The sequence below is a fragment of the Manacus candei genome, unplaced genomic scaffold (assembly GCF_025592945.1).
Source record: "Manacus candei isolate 608988 ecotype Guabito, Panama unplaced genomic scaffold, ASM2559294v1 h1tg000014l, whole genome shotgun sequence".
NCBI classification, from domain to species: Eukaryota; Metazoa; Chordata; class Aves; order Passeriformes; family Pipridae; genus Manacus; species Manacus candei.
In genome coordinates this window covers 22,701,556-22,724,712 of record NW_026138062.1, presented here as the reverse complement: position 1 = coordinate 22,724,712, position 23,157 = coordinate 22,701,556, and the positions used below count along the sequence as shown (strand labels likewise).

Genomic DNA, 23,157 nt, shown 5'->3' with positions numbered 1-23,157 from the left:
GGCTGAGCCCATCAAGGACAGTGCTAGCACCTCTGGGGTAACAGAGTTAAGAAAGGGAAGGAAAAACCTGACAAAACAGCAAATGGAGACAGGAGTGGGAATATGTGAGAGAAACAGCCCTGCAGACACCAATGCCAGTGAAGAAGGAGTGGGAGGGGGTACTCCAGGAGCAAATGGATGCCAGAAGGAGGTTGTGACCACGTGGGAAGCCTATGCTGGATCAGGCTCCTTGCAGAACCTGTGGCCCCATGGAGACAGAAGCCCAGCTGGAGCAGGTTTGCTAGCAGGACTTGTGACCTCACCAGGGACCCACACTAGAGCAGTTCATGCAGAACTGCAGCCATGGGAAAGATTCATACTGGAGAAGTTCATGGAGGACTGTCTCCCGTGGGAGGAACCCCATACTAGAGCAAGGGCAGAGTGTGAGGAGTCCTCCCTCTGAGGAGGCAGCAGCGGCAGAGACAACTTGTGATGAACTGACCACAGCCCCTATTCCCTATCCCCCTGTGCCACTGCTGCATAGAAGGGAGAGAAAATCAGGAGCAAGGTTGAGCCCGGAAAAAAGGATGAGGTGGGGGGGGAAATGTTTTTAGGATTTCATTTCATTTCCATTGTCCTACTTTGTTATTGTGGTGGGTTGACCCCAGCTGGATACCAAGTGCCTGCCAAAGCTCTATCACTCCCCATCTCAGCTGGACAGGGGAGAGAAAATATAACAAAAGGCTCATGGGTTGAGTTAAAGACAGGGCAAGATTAGTTTAATTTACTACCAATCAAATCAAAGTCAACATTTTCTTTTTCTGTAGGATTTTTTCCCCCAAAGTTCTTTGGTTATTTTGAAAAGACATCAAGTATGTGGCACCTGAATTGGCACCATGTTATGGTGCTGTAAAGCCATGGAAAAGCAGAGCAGGTGCCCAGTCTCAGTAACCCTCACAAATTTTTGTTCGGGCCATCATGGAATTCAAATAACTATTTGGAACACTTAGAAAATGAAGATGAAATGCATAAGGAACCATAAGAGACTTAGAGAAGGGCACACAGCATGACCAAAGCCTTCTCATTTTTAATATTCCTATTTCTCCTTCTAAACTTTTTCTTTAAACTGAAAAATAATGAGAAAATGTGCTTCCTTGAGACAAGCCAGTACTATCAGCTAAACAACCTCACATTCACCGTAGCACTCCAAGTGCTCTGGAATGCTTTTCAGCCTGGAGGATAATAGTATTAGACGACCAGAAAGGCTGTCCTGTAAAAGACTGTTATTATGATTTCCAGTCTCAGAAGTTGGCTTAATCCAGCTGAGCACACACATGTTATTTAGAGAGGAGACTGGGCTCAGACACTTGTATCATCATCATCTTTATTGCAAATGAAGGGTTCAGCCAGTGAAAGGCAAGTCACGTTTTTTTGTCCTAAGCCCTGCAAACACTGGCTGTTGCACTCATCTTTGCACTCTGCAGCAAGAGTCTGGAGCTGCTGAATGCTGAGCTGTTTGCACAGATTTGCATCTGTCTAAAAAATCCTGTTTTCTCTCTTGTCACCTAATCAATCAAATGGCAAAAGATGCACTCCCTGCACCCTCCAAGGAAAACAGCTCTGTGCCCACACAAAAGGTAAAGCATGAGCATAGGGGTTAACGAGACGTGGTGAGATGTGAACCGTGTAACAGGAACATTTTTTTTCTTTTCTGTCTGCCTGAAATTTCATGCTGCTCTTCTGTCTGTGGAACAAAAGAAGAAGAGGCAATGATGCTCAGAGTTGGGAAAAAAATAATCTGGGATTGTTCCCTGCATGAGAAAAATATGTTTGGAAGATTACTTGAGGGATTTGTACCTTGACTTGAGCAGGGAATGCTGCACAGCTTCTCTCCTGGTGTTTAGGCAAAACAGCTCCCTCCCAAAGGACCAGTTCGCCCACCCACACCTTCCCAGGTGAGCAGGACCCAACTCACACCCCAGCCATCCAAGGACTGGCAGTTGAGCACCAGTCCCTGCAGATCAGCTCGTAAATGGCATCATTGCTTGGAATTGTTGGAATCTGCCCATGCCAAAACCCAACAGGGTCACTACTGCTCCATCAGTGGGGGGGGGAGGGGGGGGGTGAGCCCTCTGACCCCATCCTGTTTGCCCCAGGAGGGATATTGCACTTCATTACACAGCACCTGGAGTGAAGGTTCCTCTGTGAATATCCAGCATGACTGAATTCCACCTATTCAGTCTTTCACCAATATTGTCTTTGCTGACATTCCTCCTCAACACCACATCCCGAGCTGCACTTTTGCTTGTCAAAACAGCTTGGGTGACTGTCCTTCCAGTCACCTCCCAAAGAAGGAGCCACTGGGCACTCAGATGAGTGTCAGGATGGGAGGGGCAGCAGCTTTCCCACCTCAGGCTCAGGGGAAGCAGCTCAAACAAGTTGAAACCCCAATGAGCATCATCTCTTCCCAGGCAAGCACTCTTTCCCTGGCACATTTTCCCGTGGGAGACAAGCACAGGGGCCTTAAAATAAATCTGTCTTTTTAAAGCAGCAATGCTAAATGAAGGTTTGAGATCAAAGACTGGGATTCTCACATTTTGCCAAGACAGACATATCCATTCACGAGATTTTTGGTGTAACAAAATACTTGCTAATGAAGAGGATCATAATCTTATTATTAGCCCCAACCTAGCACAGTATGTCATTTGAGAGCAGGCTGGAATATGTCCTAGTTTAGGAAGTTGCACAGTAGGCTTTGCTTTTGATTTAATGAGCTGTGATTGTGTTTATTTTCAGCAGAAACTATGCCAGTTAAATTTTGGTTGAAGGTCTGATCGTTAACGACAGTAATCGACGGGAAGGATGAATTTGGGTTCAAGGGAAGGAAAATGGAGACTGTATGTCTCTGATAGTCAGTCACCAAACACGCAGACTCAAAGCTGCCAGCAGGCTCTGGATGATGGGTTTTAAACTACTGGTCAAGTCAGTTAAGGGGATTTAGATACGAAAAAAATAAGATTTTTGCAGTTATGGAGTGGGGCACAGAGAAGAGGCAGGTGTAGGAAATCAACTGTGGGGGCCAAACTTGCCTCGCAAGGGATGAGCCATGGTGGGACGAGGTCATCAGCTGGCCTCTGCTATCAAGATCCCGGAAATTTTTAAATGGGGGGACATGTCAGTAGTGTGCAACAACTGAACAAAACAAGACAGACAAGCAAAATGGAGAAGAAAGGGGAAGGGGAAGAGAAACATAAATGGAGATGCATACTTTGAAAAAAAAAATGCTACAGCAGATCTAGTTAGTGTAGGTGCTGCTCTGCAGTTAGATGGGGCCCCATGTGGCAGGCTCTCCCCAGATTAACAGCCCCACCACAATGCAGTGCTGTTGCCTGTCTGGATAGCTGGAGCTGGGCCACTGAGCAAGAAAGGCAGAGCAGGACAGGTCACAACTCAGACATCCCCCCTTCATGCTCTTTTTACAGTTGTTATTTTTTTCTCAGCTTCCAGCCTGGTGAAGGATGCTGTGCTTGGTGTTTGACACCATCAGCCCCAAATGGATCCAGCACAGTTTATTTTCCAGCATCAAAGTGCACATGCAGACACATGCATGAGCATGTATGTACAGTCAGGACATCCATATGGGGCATGAAAGAAACACAGACATGGACAGACACATGAATAGACACACATAGCCAGTTGTAGCCCTTAAAAGCTTGCCATGTACAATATTAAGATGAGTAAACAGATGCAGGTAAACATTACTTTCAAGCAAAATTTCCTATAATCCTACTGTACTTCAGATGCTCAGAAAACAAAACAAAACAAAAACTGAGCATGTCAAATTACAGGAAGCACAGGAAATCTGAGAGATACATCCACTTCAGAGGTAAAGGCTCAAGGTATCCATGACCTTAATAAATGAAAATTTTTAAAAAACACTTTGTAGCATTTCCTCCTCAAGTCAAAGGCAAATCCTTTGCCCCTGCTAAGCCTGTAGCAGGCCTGGGCTCAATGTTCCCTTTCCCAGGCTGTGCCCAGCCCGGACACGAGGCTGTTGCCTTGTGCCAGGCAGCGAGGTGTTTAGCAGAGCAATCACCGAACAAGCAGCTTGTCAACTCCAGCGCCTGTGAATTCCTGTGGCAAGTGTAAAAAAGCAGTTAATATGTTGTTCTATTTTAAAAGCTGTTTTTTTATGACGGCCGTCTCTCTAGTGGGGCATCCCTCCTCTCCGCCACGGCACACAGGGGGTGTGTGTCCCCTACACCCCCTGCTCGGGAGCTGGAGACCAGACCCGGGCGTGGGGTGGCGGGGGACTGGGCCGGGGCAGGAGGTCACAGCCCCAGGGAGCTCCGGCGGCCGCTGGGCAGCTCAAGGGGCTCATTGTGCCCTGGAGGGGGCGGTCCTACCCTCCCCGCCGGCCGGGGCCGGGAGCGGGGCGGGCCGGGGCGGTGCAGCCCCCCGTGGGGGCCGGGGCCGGGGCCGGGACCGGGGCGGCGGCGGAGCCCGGGGCACCTCTCCATCCCGCGGTAGCCATGGCAGAGGGCTCCGAGAAGGTGCCCATCGCCCACGCTGGGCCCGACGATGTGGAGCTGTGCCTGCCCCCCGTGAGTGATGCGGGGCGGCACCGGGCGGGACCGGGTGGGATGGGGACAAAACCTGTCGGGAGGGAACGGGACCGAGCGGGTCGGGATGTGACGGCACGGGTCGGGTCGGGAGGGGACGGGACGAGTTGGGTACCGGGATAGGTCAGGTCGGGTCGGTACAGGTCGGGATGTAAGAGGACGGATCAGGACAAAACGGGTCGGGTGGGATCGGATCCGGGCCGAACAGATCGTGATGGGGTCGTATCAGGACGGGTCGGGTCTGGTCAAGCCCAGGGCTCAGGACGGGTCGGGGTTCGAACGGGGGTGCCGGGGCGCGGGTCCCGCCGGGCCAGGGTCTCTGCCCGCCCGGGGGTCCCCGCTCCGCTCCAGCCCCGCTCTCCCCGCAGGCGTACGCGGCTGCGGCGCCCCCCGGGCCCGGGCGGCTGCTGAAGGCCGGAGCCGCAGTGCTGATCGCTGGAGCGCTCCTGCTCCTGGCCGGAGCCATCGGCGCCTTCTACTTCTGGAAAGCCACGGAGCAGCAGGTGAGCGCGGCTGGCGCCGGGCCCAGTGGCACGTCCGCACCCGGAGGCGGGCGGGCTTGGAGCTCTTGCACGTACGGAGAAGGCATGGGCTGGAAACTCTTCTTGCGAGGTCTATAAAGAGGTCTTTATTTTTCTCTTGTATTTTTTTTCCATGCTTTCAAAAATTTCCAAACACCTAAAATCCAAACCCATAATCGCTATCTGTGGTGGCTGTTTGGATGGAGCTTCCTGGAAGCACATTTACTAGCAAACACGAAACATCTTTGAAAGCACAGATGCTACATTGATTTCTGCTTGCAAATGCTCAGTGAACTCAAACCCCAACAAGACCCTGGGGATTCACATCCTGGGCAAGCTCCAGCTCTCAGGACAAAAAAAGCATTGAAATGTGTAAATTCCTTTTTCACATCATCTGCATTCTTGATCCACATTCTACCTAGACCCTCAAGTATATAATGCTATAATTAACCCAGTAACAGGCACCATTATTTCACTCTGATGCTTTGTATGACTGTGCATACACTTAGGCACTTTTGCTTAGCAGCTGTGGAGCAATTTTTAAAGTCTCGGTAAGTTTTGTTATTTACAGTTTCCGGGGCACACGTAAAACCCATGAAAATGAGAAGCTGTTGGTCAGTGTAAGAACCAAACCTCAGAGCATTAGAACATGTTTACAGATTAACTTTTCTTTCTGTTTACATAGTATTTTTGTTTAAAGCATATTTGAGACATGATGGTACACACATAAATGTGACTTACTCCATAAATTAAGTTAGTATCCTTGAATTTACCTTGGAAGAAGTTTTGTGCTGCCTCTGGTCACACGCCAGTCCTCATCAAGGAGAGCCTTGTGTGAATTCCAGCAACCAGAGCAGAAGTTCCTCTGTGAGACACACCCACACACAGAGCGATAATTCAGATAATCAGAAAGAAAAGTACAAGGTTTTCCCCCAGAAAGGCAGGACACGCTGCTGACCTCCAAGACATGCTGCAAGAGCCATCTACTTCTCTAGGCTTTTGAAAAGAGAGAAGGACACAAATGGGGATACAGTGCATTCAGCTCTGAGGAGGTGGGTGCACTTATGGAGTACAGGACAAAGTTTCACCTTTTTTTATTGCTCCCATCATCTAAATTCAGCCTTGCAAAATATGTCACATTCACAGGAGTCATTAAGCTTCAATGTTGATCTCTAGATGTGAAGTTGATCTCCCAGTGAAGACACTGAGAAACCTGAGAGTTATTTTTCCAAGCTGCCTTCAATCTCAGAAGGCTGCAGTTGACTTGCAAATGTTTAGGAAGCAACTGTAAAAATTATATTCAGGATCATTCATTAAAAAAATAAGGCATTTTTTAATCCTTATTTTTATTTTATATTTTTAAATTCTTCCTTAACTGACAGGGGTATCAAAGTCTCTACTCAAGCTCAGCCCCTATCAGGGGAGGCCACATAGATTGGTCTGGTTCTATGAACCACATTCAACAGGAGTCCTAGACAGCTAAGAATATGGGAATGACTCTGTATAACTGAGGAACCATGAATCTTTAGCACCTTAGACTTTCTTGAGCGAAGGTGAGAGAAGAAGAAATTTGTCTCTAGCTGTCAGTGTAAATTTTTCATTAAAATGCTGCAAAGGCTCTTTTAAGACCCAAAATAAACTGCTTGTGCAGCACTTCTGGCAGAGCTGCACAAGAGAATCACAAAAGCCCTCCACAGATTGTGGTCCTCCAGCAAATACAAACCACGCTGCAGCTTTCCTCATTGAAAATAGGATAAGAGCAAATACGCTGACAAGGAAAATACAAGCCTATACAACTTCACATCCAATTTAAACAAAGTTCACATCCATTACAAGCTGGGAAGCATGTTCGTATTCAAGAGGAACCTGTTTTTCTGTGCCTCAGCAGAACATCCTAATACATAAATAGGGGTTGGTCTCCTTCAGAGTAGGATATTCGCTCCTGCTTTCCTTTGGGAATCATGCCAGCATAACAAGCAATTCCTAAAATATGACCTAGAAGAAGGTTTTTAGGTCAGAGTGAACCCGGATGTGGACTCACATTGTTTTTGAGTAGAACTGTGAGCACTCCCTGGAAGGGGGACCTCAGGAGGTCTCTAGTCCAACCTGCTGCTCAGAGCAGGAACAGCTGTGGGGTCAGAAATGGTTCCTCAGGGCTTTATCCAGTTGGGCCTTGAAAACTTCCAAGGATGGAGACTGAACAACCTCTCTGGTCTAGCTGCCCCACCACCAGCCTGCCCCGATGGTCCAGTAGTGCAGTGTTGATTGTTGGAGGGTTATCAAATGCTTACAGAAGCAAAAGTTAGAAGGGATATGATAGTCAGACTGACCCACTGCCCAGTGTAGGAGGAAAGCAACAAGCAACTACTAGCATGTGCTATTGCTCTTTTTTCAATTCCAGGTGTACAACGTTCACTACACTATGAGCATTAATGGAAAAGTACAAGATGGATCAATGGAAATAGATGCTGGAAATAACTTAGAGACATTCAAAACAGGAAGTGGGAATGAAGAGGCTGTTGAAGTTCATGATTTTCAGATCGTAAGTACTGTCACCCTTGTCCTTCATGCTCCACTGCTGGACTCCAAGGACACCTTGCCCTGCCCTGACTTCTCTGCCCCAGTCAGTCTCAGGCTCCAGCCTCCAAACATCCGCACAAACATTCTTACTCTCCTGGCTTGCTTTTACAGGGAGACAGGCAGTTTCCTCCTAAACAAAATCTAAGTGCTTTTTGGGAATAAGCCATGCCATGTACCACTCCGGGAAGTAATATGGATCAGGCTACATCAGATTTGGCTCCATGTTAACACTGCATTTTCACACCACTGAGCAGAACTACAACATGCAACCTTGAGATCTTGCTAGAAAAACATTCTGGCAGGCTGTGAAACAACCCTTGCATGATTTCCTGTCATTTGAACTGGAAAAACCACCTCCCCAAACATACTTGTTTTAGGAGCATAGGGTCAAGACAGTAAGCCAACTAGACACCAAGGAGAGACCACTATACAGTGCTTGACCTGGGGAGCTTGCTCTGCCCTGAGATCAAGGATGGGAACTGCTCTCCATGGCTTGGCCTAAGTTCATCCCCAGGGGAAAGGATGGAGGCATTTAGCACAGATTATGCATCCATTCACCAAATGCAAGGTGCTGGGTCACTTGGATTGAAGCAAACACATTTGGGTACACCAGCAACTTGGCTGTGGCTGCTCAGCACAGAGTCTGGACCAAACAGATGCCAAATCTCAGCACAGTTCAACAGACTGGACAGAGTAGTTCACTGACCTGTACTACCCCTGAGCTACTAAAGGCACATCTATGTGATGCTGCAGAAACCCATTTACAGGGCCCAGACTCTGCAGTTAATGTTCTCAGGCGCAAAACAATCAACTTCAGAGTTAAGTCCTCTGTAAGTCAAAGCAGCACTGAAAATAAAGATGCTGCTGCTAGGAAGCATCTCTGCCTCTGGAGCAGCCACCTTCCCCTTGCTAGATCTAAAAAGGCAGGGAAATTCAGCTCCTTGGCTTCTCAGCAAGTACAAAAAAATCCATGCCAGGAGACCCTGGACCCCAACCACAGGACCCCAACCACAGCTGCGGTTCTGCCTTTATGGAACTCTCATTAACATCACCATAGCAACATTATTAGCAGCTGAATAAGAGCATCTACAGTGAGCTCTTCTCATTTGCCACTGCGATTTCACATCCACTCAAAAGCATGAGTCCACTGGAGAGATACCAAATTCATTTTGCCTCTACATGTGTTGCTGGTAAGTACTGCCTGTCGTACCCAGGTCAGAAATCAGCTCCCAACACCAACCAGCTAAAAGGACCTCTCAGGGACAGTGCCTGCTTGTAATTACAGAGAGCCAGGACCAGGCTCAGTGAGAGCAAAGGGATGCTGCCCCTTGGGTTTTGAGCCAAGAATGCACAAAAAGGTGAAAGCAATCAAAGAGATGTGCTTCCAATGGATTAGTATTTACATCAGTAGCTTTCGATTGACTGGCATTGCTGGAATGACTGCACAGTCAGTGAAGGCCTGGATTTGGCAATATTAGGGTACTCCTAGCATGCTTGGTGCATCACAAAGCCTTATTTCCTAGTGCACCCATCCCTGCACAGCCATCCCCTCTCTTACTGCTCAACAATTAGTCACTTTGTTTCGATGGGGGTGTGCCTAGCTATACAGGACCTGCAACATACAGGACATGACTCAGGTGTCCCAGTACCATCCATCTCATGCTGCACTAGATGGCCAGGGCACCCACGATGCCCCTTCAGGGCAGGTGAGAGGGGCCATGCTGACACCCATGCCCCCTTGTCCTGGCAGCTAGAGGCCAGGCAGAAAACTAGCACATCTCAAAAGGCACTAAGTAATTGTATTTCAGTGGTTGGCTGGAGCATGTGCAACTGTATGAAAAACAAGAAGTTTCGTCATTTACAACAAGGTATCTAAATTTATAACATAAAAAAAGAGTTCTTTTATGGATAACCAAATCTTACAGCAGAAATGTAGAAACTACAGACAAGGTTCCCATTGCAAAATGTTGATGCCTGAAGTTCTGGCACAGGTCTGGAAGGTACACCCCAAGACTTTCTGGAGACTTGCTCCCTCTGGAGCTCCTTCTCTTGCTTAAAACTAGACATCCATGGTTTATGCAATTGTGTTTCACCCTAGCAGGCGAGACGAAGTCCCACACACAGATTTCTGCACCAAATTTCCCATCACGAACTTCCCCTTGCTGTCACAGCCACTTACGTGTATAAATTGAACTAAGCTGCCCCCGTATTTTTGTAAATCTGTGTCACAAGGGTACCACACCACCAGCTAACACAACTTTGAGACTTCCTACGTTAGGTGCTAAGTTACAGTTCAAATCATGTCAAGTAATTCCTTAACAGAGCTACTCCAAGTAGCCTACAGCTTCCATGGAAGCACTTACATAAAACACACCCCACTTTCAGAAATGAAGCAAAAACTTCTAGACCCATTTGACCAAAATTGTGAAGTAAATGATGAGAGAAGAGTGTTTTATTGCATCTGGTTTTAAATAAGATTAGCATTCAAAATGAAAATTCAGTGGCAATTTTAGCAGAGCTGAGGCGCTTTCTTGGGGTAGCGAGGAGCTGGAGGGCTGTGCACAACCCTCTGCCTTCTGCTTTTGCAGGGCATAACTGGGATCCGTTTTGCTGAAGGAGAAAAGTGTTACATCAAAGCTCAGCCAAAAGCTCACGTCCCCGAAGTTGATGCTATGACTAAAGCGAGCCTCTCATCTGAGCTGGTAAGGGGTAATCTAATTATTTACTTTTCAACTACTCTTTGTACAGAGAGGGTCTTAAAGTGGTATTTAAATACAACTAAAAATGAGATTTGAAAGCCACTGTGGCTAGTTGTAGGGTTGTTGAGGATAGTGAATGACAGTTGAGGATTCACTGACTGGTTGCAAGGGGTCCCTGAAAAGCAAGATTGGTGTCAGGCATGTCACTGTGTCCAGGGACATCGTGAGAGGCTGCAGATTAGTGAGTGGGGAAGCCACAGACCGATCTCTAACAGATCCATAGGAGACCTCCATGACAAAAGCACCTGCTTGAGAATAGGCTGTGCACAAGGCTGGAAGAGAGAGCATGGAAGAAGCAGCTCTTTAGTCAATGCAATCATGGTAGATCCCAGGAGATTTCTATCAATGCTCTTGAACAGAAGCATGGACTCCATCACTCAAGCCCTCTGAAATAGTCAATAAAAGGGAATTGTGGAAAATATGGCAAAAATTCAGGTAACTCAGAAGAAAGAAATTGCCTTCTTAGTGTCAAACAATTTTACAACATGGCAACTAAATTTCATAGAATCTGCATCACAGCCAGAAAAAAGGCTGCAGTTCTCACCCAGATACCGCCAAACTGTCTCCTCACCTCACTTTTGCAAAAACAGCCTGTAGCTTTATGTGCACAAAGTCTGAGTTTCCCAGAGCTCAGACCCCCAAACCCATCTCTCACACAGAAGTGGCTCCAGTGACTTGAGTATAGCTGAGCCTGGACACTGGTGGGGGCTCAGCTACTGTCAGGAGAGCACAGGAGATTCACAACCTCTTTTCCTAGGTTTGCTCTGGTCCCAAGAGAATAAAAGCAGATACAATAACCAAGGAGAGAGGCGCTGTTAAGGCTGTACCTACCTACAATGGTGCTGTGATTACTGAACATCTACTTCAAAACTAAGGGGAAAAAGGTCTCCAAACCAAGTCAGCAAGGCAGCAGAAATGTCACAAAGCCCCCTGAAGCTGGTGGAATTTTCCCCATGGTGGGAAAGAGAACTTGCACAAATTCCAGACAGAGAGCTCCGTCTTTCCTGCCTTGCCTTATTTTAAAGGCAGCTGGGCTTTTTGTCTTCACTAGCACTACTGCCTAAAGATAAAGTTTGAATTTTTCATCTCTTTGTAAGAACAAAGTCATAGACCTGAAGACATTATCCTAAAACAGTCAAAAAGTTATTTCTAATACTTTACCTGGTGACAACAAGCCTGTTTCCTTGTCCTGTTTTTTGTGCATTTTCTCCAAAGATGCATCACCTACATGAACGCTGCAATGAATTGTATGCACCGAGGCCAAAACAAGCAGGCAACTCAGTGCTATCATTAATCTTTCCCTGACATTCGACTTTCCAGGCTAGATGTACAACAGGAATGGCAAAATAGTACTTATTTTTCCTAGAGCAAGTCCTCTCTCTCATATGCAAGTATTTGGGAGAAAGTATGCATGTGCTGTTTTCTTCTAACACGTATCATAACATTGCTTAAAAAAATGGTTGAGTAAAGTGAGTTTTATAGATACCCAAATTCTGTCCGCTCACAAGTCAGGATCATCTCAAACAAAAACAAAGGGTATTTTTTATTTCTGAAAACTAGACTTAGATATTTCTGATGTTGATAAAAGCTTAAGTGAGAGAATATAAATAAAGAGCAGTAGACAGATTGGAAAGCAAACTTAAATGACTTGAGACCTACAAAAGAAATCAATAAACACACTAAAGAAACAACAACCCAAGGGAATAAATTGATCTAGTCAGTTATATAACAAGTTTTGACGACTTTTATGAAAGCAATTTAGAATTTTAACTTTGAAACCATACTGGTTTTCATGATTCAAAAGTTGGTTTTCTTTTAATATTTCACTGTTGCTATAAAATACTTACACATTTTATGTAAAATAATACTTTGAACTAACAACTTTAAAGAATCAATCACTGGCATTTTCCTGCATTACTTTGAAGATATGAACCAAAAACCTGCAGGGTACACTTCAAAAAGGCAGGCTCCTTTAACTTGCACTTCAAGTTTTTGGTCAATTGAATTGCTTTTACCAAACAAGACCTTTAATCAGACCGATCACGTTGACTTAGAACTGGAAGCTGGAGCAGCTCTCAAGCTATAATCCTCTCTAAAACTTCTGAACAAGATTCCGCCCCCCATCCCCTGCACACATTGTAAATACAGTTATATTGGGAGTACATCAAATGTGAACGGGGCATAATAAAAGATTAGGGGCTTGGGTTTTGCTGGAGTATTTCATTGCTGCTTTGCTGAAGGTGGTAAATCTTCACAGTTTCTACCACCTGGAATACCGATGCTTTGGGCTAAAAAGATCTCTGACACCCAGCCCACGCACATGGGGCAAAAGCCTTCCAGGAGTGAGATGGGTGAAATCACAGCCCCAGCGAAGCTGACAGTAGTTTTGCCCTTTGTTTCAGCTGCGGTAGCCTTTCCCCAGGCCTTGGCTCTGTAAAGCCAGTTCACATTCATGCAACAGAAGGATGCTCAGTAGTAGTTGCAGCGGGTGATTATACAGCTTGGTGCTCAAGAATTAAGAGAAAGCAGGCACATGACTGCCCACTGAGCAGCAAAGGATTTACACTCTTCTATTTGCAGGAAGATGAAATCATGCCTGTGAGATTTGACAAAAATTCCCTTATCTGGGTGGCTGCAGATGAGCCTATCAAGCATAACAGCTTCCTAAGCCCCAAAATTTTAGAGCTTTGCGGGGATCTTCCAATTTTCTGGCTGCGACCAACATATCCCAAAGGTAACACTTCTTTTATTTAAAAAGTATTTTATCCCTCCCTTCATCTAAATGCCTTCCCGACATCATGTTTGCCACTGAAACTTGCACATCTGGGAAACCAGACTCCTCTCCTCCCTTGCCCAGCCTGTTTTCCGATGCTTTTGTGGGTTCATGCCGAGATTGGGGGTTTGAAGTTTATCCATTAGAGATTTTCCATATTTGTATTTCCTCAGACAATTTATACAGCCCATGTGGGTGTCTATGAGATGAAACATTCCCAGAGAAATTAGCCTCCTTCCTCAGAATGACAAGAGCTCAAACTAGCCCCCAAAACATTGAAGTAGCTGACACCAGGTAGCAGGAACATTATACCTGGCCAAGAGTTGGGGAATATCAAGTTCCTGGCCTGGGACCATAGCCTGTCCTGTTTCCTACTCTGCTTCTCCAGAGGATATCAGTGGAGTGGAAGGATGAGATGCTTTAAGCTACCCAACTGGTGGAGGTTCTGGGGGCAGTCCCAACACTGAAGTACTCTTGTCACCCAGAGCCAAGTTTAGCAAAGGAGTTCAGGAGTCACGAGGGAGACAGCAACTTCTCCAGGTGACTTCCAGGCCTAAGAGGAGAGAAGGCTTGTAAAGATTTATTCTTCCTTGGTCCAGTTAATATCAGAACACTTGGGGAGGACAACACAAGCCAAAAAAATTCACCACATCTCAGAGCACCTGTGGATCCAAGCTACCAACATTTTCCACTTTCCTCATGACCTTGCCTATCCCACTGAGCAACAAAAGAGCAGTATCAAAGCTGTCCAGAACCTGTTTCCACCAGGTTCCCCAGCTGTCCTTGAGAGTAGGGCACCATTCTGTCATAAAATCATTTTTAAAAAATGAGATGTGTATGACTGGTCTTGCTAGTGCTAGCGACTGCTGCTGACTTGGCATCAGTGACCATGGGGTGGGTCAAAAAACCCCCAACCAATCTTCTCACACACATTTTGCCTCAAGGAGGGGAAGAGGGGAGAAAAAAAGGTAATCATACTGTTTTGGATTGACATTGGCTGCAGATACAACAAAGAAAGGCAAGCAGCTCCCATGGGGATGCTCATGGTTTACTAATGCACAGCTTTGGCTTTCTCTCTGCCCTCCATCCTCTCCTTTTTTCAGTATTTAAAGAAATCACTGAAACATTAGATAAATACAAGGAACCTTCTGTTTATCTTTACTGTGAATGTTCAAGATTATCCTCTGGTGATTATTTCTTCAGATAGCCAAAGGAGAGAAATGAAGAGAAACAAGCGCCAATCAGGATCAAACTTTGATGAGGAAGACTTGGAAGCTGCTGCTGAAGAAGTAAACCCCAGGTCACCTACAGTGCAACTGAGTCAAGAGCTTGATCACCAGTTTAACGACACCAGGCCAATGGGACGAGAAACAGATCAAACATTTAATCCAGACAACCCATATAATGTAAGTATTCGCACTGCAATCTTCTCTCAGAGCTCAGATGGTGATGTGGGGTTTGTCTTTTTTTTTTTAATCTGCACAATTTTGCCTGTTCAGCTTTACTCTGAAATAACACACTTGCAAAACACCTAAGAAGCTCTTCTCCAGTTTTGATTAGATTTCAGTCTGAAACAAGTACAAGTGCTTGAGATCACAAGGTTAAGGTAAGTTGATGACAAGTTGCTTTTTGGGGTTTCCAGGTTCATATGGAAACAGCACTGGAGATCTGACAAGGATAGCACCTTCTGAAAACAAACCAAAGCTGGTCGATAGCTGAACCCCATCATTTACTATGAGAGAGAGTCCAGTAGCTAGAAACATGCTTTGCTCTGAAACAAATTAGTATCACAAGTGACTACTACAGAGGAAAGCAGTAGCAGTGTCTGATTGCAAAGAGATTATGGTCCAGCCAAATAAATTTGTTTTTCTCAGCCTCTTCTCTATCAGGGTAAGCAACTCTAGTCTAGCAAGCAACTGGCAGAGAAGAATCTGTTTAGACAGCAACAGTGGATGGAGGACGACTATCATAAAACTCGTTCTCACCCTTTGAGAAGCAGCAGCCCACAGAAAGAGCACAGGAGCCACCCTGCCGTGTCCCAACACCTCTGCTGCGCTGCAGGAAAGCTGGCTGTACAGTAGGCACCTTCCAGTCTACTGCACCAGCGCCAGACAATTTACACCCATCATTTGGTGCAGCAGGAATAAGTCATTTTAATACAACACTGTCACAAGATAAATGCCTCCTGCTTTGGAAGCAAGTCCCAGCTTTGACTTGACATTTATGCAACAGCAGGAGATCATTATACTGTGACAGCATTCTGCAGAGTTGACATCCCTTAATTAAACTTAAATTAATCACTCCAAATAAAGTGGATCTAAATCGACTCTCTCATGAGATAGTAAAACAGCAGTGGCACTGGAAGGTAACTTCTCACAGCTACTGACATGAACATGTCCATGAGGTCTGAGCTGCCCCACCCCTGGAGGGCAGTGGCAGAGCAACTGCCACAGGTCTGTTCTTCCAGCCAAGGGCTGACAGGCCAAATGGAGAATGGCCAGCCAGATACTGGTCATCAGACTTCCCTCAGCCTGCAGAGCAGGATTCACCTTCACCAACAGTTACTGCACAGATGCCGATATCCAAGCTTCCTTAGAGATCAAATAATTTGATTTAAAAGGACCATTAGTAATACTGTAAGTCTTTCCTGAAGGATTAAATGAATCCTCCCTAGAGCTATTTCTCTTCACCCGCTGTAAGTGGAGCCTGGACAACGAGCTCAGGTGTAGAAGTTCACAGTGCAGGTATCTGAATTCAAGGATGATGAATCCTGACCAAGGAAACAACATCCTCCCTGCTCCCAGGACTGGGAATGAGTTGCTGGGGTCCCAAACAACACCCAGCTGTCACCAGTGTCCTGTACCCCAGTCAAGAGATGGCACCTTTCCATGTCCCACCTTTTTGTTGTGCTGCTAGTTTTATGAATGACGAATGCTCAGGTAAAAAGCTGACTGGTACTTCAGTATTTGCTCTTTGCTGCTGCTTTTCTTGAAATAACACCAATGGGCAAAGAACAACTGAGCTTCAAAAAGCAGAATATCCAGGTTACCTTTTTCCCACAGAAAGGAGGAAAGGAATTTTGAAGGGTAAAGGCTTTTATGTATGCTTTGCTCCATTTAACTCCTTACTGTCAACTACAGAACAGGCAGAATTCTCACTGTCCACAATGCATCTAAGTGTGGTGGGAGTGGGAGGGAAGGAAGCAGACAGAGACAAGAGAGAAATACTCAGAAAACTGCAGGGGACCAGGGGAATACCTTAAAGAGTAGTTTCCTAGGAATGCTGTAAAAATCATTAAAATACAAAAATTAAAACAAAACATAAAAGACACAGCATATACTTCAGGCATCATCACCTACACAAAAGACTCAGATAACTCTTGAAATCTTTTTCATCACTAATATTTAAAACTTGGGAGCTTTCTGTTGCTGGATCTTTTGCAAGGACTGTAGAAGAAAAACAAGGAAGTTAGAGCTGCCTGTTGTTCCTTTCATTTTACATGGGTGATTGCACCAATTCTCCACTTCTGCCAAAGAGAGCAAGACAAAAGAAAAAAAAATAATAAAGCAAGATGTACGGGTCACTTAGTGGGAGCTTAGTTAACTTCCACAGGCCCAGGATTTCAGTTTTTACCCTTTGTGGGGTTAACAGGAGCATGGGTTTGTTCTGCCATTCTGTTAGAATGAGAGCACCGGGATGACATTTAATATTTTACATTTCAGCAGCTGGAAGGTGAAGGGATGGCTTTTGACCCCATGCTGGATCACCTGGGCGTGTGCTGCATTGAATGCCGGCGCAGTTACACACAGTGCCAGAGAATCTGCGAGCCCCTCATGGGCTACTACCCGTGGCCTTACAACTACCAAGGGTGTCGCACCGCCTGCCGAATCATCATGCCTTGCAGCTGGTGGGTTGCTCGTATCATGGGTGTTGTGTGAGAGAAAGCCTTGACAAAAAAAAATCTTTAAAAAAATCAGGAGACTTGACAACATAAGCAGGAATTGCAATGACGACAAACTGGTAACAGACTACAACCAAAGCAGCAGTACCGATCCTGGTTTTCAAAATCAAAGTATGTTTTACTGCACCAGAAGCAAGGTCAGATATTCTAACTTCAAATTAAAATCTTAAGTTAATATTCTATTAGATTTACAAGTGACAAGGGTATATTAGCACTTGCTGAACTAAAAAACTGAGACTCAATTCCCCAAAAAAGACAATAATAAACTTTGCTCACAAACTGGTTTAGCAGTCCAGAACCTTGCCTATAAACTCAGCCTTTCGTAACAAAATCCTCTCTTTCCAAGCTACATGTGAGAATTTACATCCAATTAGGCAACTAGCTCAACTTGTACACTTGGGAGTGCCTTTCATCCATGCAGCTTACTTAAATAAATCACAAGTTAAGTTGCTCCCCGTTAAGTTGCTCCCCGTTGCTATTTGGAGTTGCCAGGTCATTATGAATGGTTATAAACCAATTACAGCATACCTTTCCCCCAAAGCTGCTCCAGGGGACACGGGAAAGCATACATTGTGCTAAATCGGAAACAAACAGCAGGAAAAGGGGCTGTAGAAGGGAATGTGCGTGGCTGCAGAATCAAAACCCTTCGCACATCCCAACATCAAAGAAGCCTCAGCATTAAGAATCTTGTATCCATGATACCACTGTAGTGTCTAACAAGTATCTGCTATCCAGTTACTACAGCAAGAGTATTTACATGCAGTTGCAGACCAAAGAGCCTCAAGGCCCTTCAGAATCTGCAACAGCCACTGTTATTTATAAATCCTTGAATTAGACACTTTTGACACAAGATTACAACCCCTCTTTATTCCACATGGATAGCAGCCATTCAGACTAGCTCCTTTAGCTTCACTGAAACTAACCTCCGTTCCCTGAAGAGAAACTGCTTACCAGCAAGGAGAACAAAAAAAAAAAAAGAAAGAAAAAAAAGAAAAGGGTTTCTCATCTCACCCTTTTTGGTTAGGCAAACTCTGCAATTATTGGGATTGATCCTATTAGATGTTAAACCTCTAAGGAAGGTACTAAGCCAAAATACTCAAAGATGGAATGACTTAGAATTGACTAGCCTTGAAAACCAAAGACAGAGGTATTATACTGCCTTCATCCATACTATACACCCTGAACCCTACCACCGAGTTTATGGAGCCATCTAGATGGTCTTTATGAACAAAAGGGTCCAATTTTTCTTAAAGTTCACTTTCTGGAGCATTCACTTTTTTGACTAAACAGCTCTTGAGATGTTGCAAGCCCAGTAATGTTATTAACACTGCGTGATACACAGAAAAGAGGAATTAATTTGACATAATCATGGCTTAAAGAAAATAAAGACAACCTCATGTGAAATGCTAAACTGCATATCTAAAAAGCAAAGTGTTAAATGAGAATAAGATGAGACTAGAATTCAGTATTTTGTTCTATTGTAGCTTTTTTAATGTAAGCTTCACCTTCCCTTAATCTGAAGGACAGACTCGCTTTGAAATATTTAAATTATAAACTTCTTAAAGTGGGATTTCAAGGCCTGTTAAATTTGAGTTTCTCCTTTTTAAACTGAAAATGACCTTGATCATTATGTTGTTTTAGCAGTATGTCATTCATATGCTTAGAAAAGTCAGGTTTCCTTTTTTTTTTTTACTGCACATTAAACAAATACATTAAAAAACAACAATCGCTTTCTGTGCCTTTTTCAATGTAGAAACTGTAACAATTCCTTTACATACTCGTTCAAGAACTGTCTAGAGAGGAAAGGAAGGGGATCAGCAAGTGAAACACTGAAGGCAAAAAAGAGGGAAATATGACTATAGCTGAACTAGACTGTTGCTGTCTTGCATCTTGAGGCAACCTGTGACCTGCTTCTCTCTGTCTCCCCCCATAAAACAAAGTCTCCTTCTGAAGACACAGAAAACCTTTTTGTAGGTGATTTACCTGTCTACACATTCTTAAGAAAACTGATTCTTCCTAAACAAAAGCTTGCATCAGCTGCTTTCTATAGGCAGTCACAAAGCATGCAAGAAGTGAAAAAAGCATCCTACTCATGGATGCGTTAAACTGTCACATACAGCATGTATGTCTCAAGAACACTTCTGTATGCACAGTGCCAACAAAGCCTGAGTGATCATAAAATTTATCCATTTCCAAAAGATATGCAACAAAATGCCATCCTCAACTCAAGCTTCAAACAAGCAAATTCCTATTTACCTTCATACTAGATTCAAGGAAAGAAAAGTAAAGATCTTGTGCTGCAGCAAGGTTGAAAAGTCTTACTTCAGCACATCATCTAATTTTGAAGGAAAAGTTCTGAGGTGACACAGGAACAACAATAAAACCAACAAGCCAACAGTATGAAAAGACACAGTGATATTCCCTGCAGTGGTGGCTCAGACTCCAGCTCTAACTATCTGGAGCGATCCGATTCACTACTATACAGTATTTACTACCCATGCTGACGTTTTTCACTGCCACCACAAATATAATACCTTGGCATACTAAAGGCATTCCAACACTTCAGCATTTGGAGGGGGTGGGATTTTCCTGCAATCTGACCCTGTGCTAGAAGAAACCTTTTGACCAAAGTTTAGGGAAGGAGGAGAGAAAGAGGAACGACCTTGTCATCAACAGTATTTCCCACTACAGGTGGGGGGATGTTTGTCAGAGCACTGTAATTCTACTATCCTTAAAACTTAATTACCCATGTGATTGTGTACTAGGAGGATTAGGATGGCACAACAGATTAGAGCAGAAAAAGGGGATAACTTCAGGCTGGTGGAAAAGAGAAGGAAAACGGGAAGCAATGCCATAGGGTTAAAAAGACTGAAAGCCAGTGATGGGAAGGCAGAAGTCTCTTTTCTGAACCTACAGTTTGCTTTCTCCCCACTTAAAACAAATGAACCAGAGTCTCTCTCTTTGTCCTTTTTGATACAGGAATCACCCTCCACTTGTATGTACATTGAAAAATCAATAAGAAGCTGGAAGGCATGGAAGTGGGGGTAGGGGAAGGAATCTGTTTTCTGCCTCCCACGTAACACTTCACTCCTACTGCAGCACAAACAAATTCCAAGGAAGTTTCAGTGATCTTTTATAAACACTGTACCTATACCAAAGATGAGAGATACAGCCTTAAGCTGCAACACAGGCATCTTCCTCCAGACCAGGAGCAGAGTAACCCCATCTGTGGTGTTAAACGGCAAATCTACCGTTACCTCTCACTGTCCTGTTCCCATGTTTGCAACAGATGCACAAATCCGAGCACTGAGGTGAAACTACCTGGGTCTTCTAGACAGTACTATTTACAGATGACCAAAAGGCTTGGGGGAAAAAACCCTCAAGAGGTTTGAACACAACTAAAACATCATCTACTCTGTCCTTGTAGGCACTCATTGCCACTGTATCTTTCAGAGCCTCTATTCAACCTCCAAGTTCCCGCTAGCTTTCTCTGGACCTAGGGCTTCTGGAACTGTTCTGCGTGCGTTTTGTCAAGAACAAAACATACTGTTCACAAAGTTCATGAAGCACCTTCTCCCCAGCTCTGTAAGGAAATTTTGCCTACTGCTTTAATCCAATCCCCTCCAAACAGAAGAAAAATTCAACACACGCATCCTCACATTCCCCTTTCCCAAAGGCAAAAAGAGCTGCATTACTAGTTCACCTAAATTCTAAGGTGGAACACACACAGATTATCTGCCTGTGCTCAGAAACATGACAGAATTATGTTTAGACCTGCAAACTTGGTTTACAGGATTGAGATGGACAGAGCACTCTACCACTTGATTGCTACAAGTTTTAGCCTGAAGCTAAAGCATTATATTTGCATTACATATGCCTCAGGAGTACATAAATAGCAATGCATTTTATTTTACTTTTTGCCTTAAGCTACGTGAATTGAATCTCAAAGCAGTGAAACAGTACCCACTTAATACAAGAATATATTGTGCTTATCTGACGAAACACTCCCATGGTCTTTCAGTAAGTGAAAGTAGACAGAGGAAGTTCTACTGTGTTCTCTTCAGTAAGTAAGAGCAACTTGACTGGCAGAAAATATCCTCACATTACTTTTTAATTTCTATTTAAGAGATTTTTATCTAGGCTTTTGCCCATAGCAAGCCTTCGCTAAGCACTGTTAAGTGCTCCAAATGACATTTATAAAGCAAGGCTGGCCAGGAGACAAGAACCCAATTTTCTGACAAAGAGAAGCACTCAGACATTTGTCTTCCTTCTACACTAGAAAGGAAGAAATGCTTTTCAGAGCATAAATAAAAAGCAGCAAAGCACTTATCCAGGAGAATTGAGTTCAAGTACCTATCCCAAATCAAGTCAACTTCAATGTTAGGATCCCATATGGATGGCAAATGCTCTACATGTTGAGCTACTCAGAATTCTCTGAAGGTCAAGAAAAGCTCCACTGAAGCTAACAAATCACTGAAACAGGTCACAAGTATATTCTTTGAGAAACTCTTCCAAGAAGCAGATGTTGTTCAGTAAGTGCCAAGAGGTAAGGTACACACAAAGCCATTCCTAAATCCAATCTACCCCAGTTCATAGTGTTCAAAGAGCAGTGTGACATTCAGTTCTGAAAGTTATCAAATTTGAGCTTTGGAAAAAACAAATTAATTCTGAATCCAGAAGTGATGCAAAAGAAACCGCTGCCCAGCTTGCACTATAGGATTATCAGGATCAGAGTGCCTGAAGAAACTGCAGTTATGTCAAGACTGTAGTCACAGCTACAGTTGCCCACTATGACTATCCAAAGTTCATTGCTACCGCATACATCCAAAAACAAACTCTCGTTTTGGGATTTGTGAGACTTTAAAATTTTGGTATCTCTCTACTGTACAGGCATAGTAACAACAGTAGGAAAAAAGCCACTGCACTTTCCCAGCATCACTGCAAAATCTAGATTCCCGTTCCTCAGAAAGGATAGAATACATCCTTCCTTCCTCCTCTTTAGTTTTCAATCATCATTAATTACTGAACAGCTGCAGACTTCACTCGTTCTATTCAAACACCTGTTCTAACAGCCTTTATATTATACCAAGCTCCTCCAATTCACACAGCAGTAAATTAACCTATTCAATACAAAGAAAACAGGTAGAGTAACAATCAATCAGGAAAACCGCACATAATTAGGAAAGCAAGGAAAAGTAGCAAACTTAGAGAAGCATCCAATGGTTAGTAAGGAATGAAGTGGCTTTCAGGGTGTTGTCAATATTTGCAATTCATGGTGTTTTCTATGATCACAGACTATTTAGGTATCTCTGAATTCCCAAAAGACAGTGGCACATGGATTAGGCACGTTTAACACAACTTTGTGAGTTCATGTCTCTTTCACAGAATCACAGAACAGCTCAGGTTGGAAGGCACCTCTGGAGGTCACCCTGTCCAACACCCCTGTTCAAGCAGGGACACCTTGAGCCAGGTGCCCAGGACCATGTCCAAGTGGCTTTTGAGCATCTATATGCCCTTTTAGACTTGTATCTAGGTAGTACAAACAGAGACAGTACTTACATTCTCAGTTCCTTTGTAAATATTCTCTGTATATATTGTTATTTACAATTTGGTCGTGAAAAAAAAGCTGCACAATTAAGGACATACAGGTTCTTCTCTAAACACTCCCCAGTATTCAGAAATCACAGAACTTAAAGCAACTGCTTGCTGTCTTTGATTTCAGGCAATTACAAAAGATCCTTCTTTTGGAATACACAAGGCAGACAGAGGACCCATTTTTCTGTAAGAATTTCCAGTCACACCAAATTTTCTACCTTCCATCACTTATGACTACAGCTATCTATCGCCAAGGTGGAAGGACTCCAAAAGTGGGTATTTTGTGTCTGCATCAAGAATAGTAAAGTCATCCTCTTCCCTGAATGCACATTTTACTCCTATACATGCCAGGTTTTTTTTTAAGCAG

At 44.2% G+C, this 23,157-nt stretch overlaps 1 protein-coding gene across 1 annotated transcript; it reads left to right on the top strand.

The window, feature by feature from the left end:
• The first annotated feature begins 4,410 nt into the window (after window positions 1-4,410).
• On the top strand, window positions 4,411-23,023 carry CNMD (chondromodulin). Its single transcript, XM_051778741.1, has 7 exons — window positions 4,411-4,583; window positions 4,970-5,104; window positions 7,524-7,664; window positions 10,291-10,404; window positions 13,042-13,195; window positions 14,438-14,640; window positions 16,957-23,023. Exons 1-7 carry the CDS (start codon window positions 4,512-4,514, stop codon window positions 17,170-17,172), a joined length of 1,035 nt encoding a protein of 344 aa, XP_051634701.1. The 5' UTR covers window positions 4,411-4,511; the 3' UTR covers window positions 17,173-23,023.
• The last annotated feature ends 134 nt before the right edge of the window (window positions 23,024-23,157 follow it).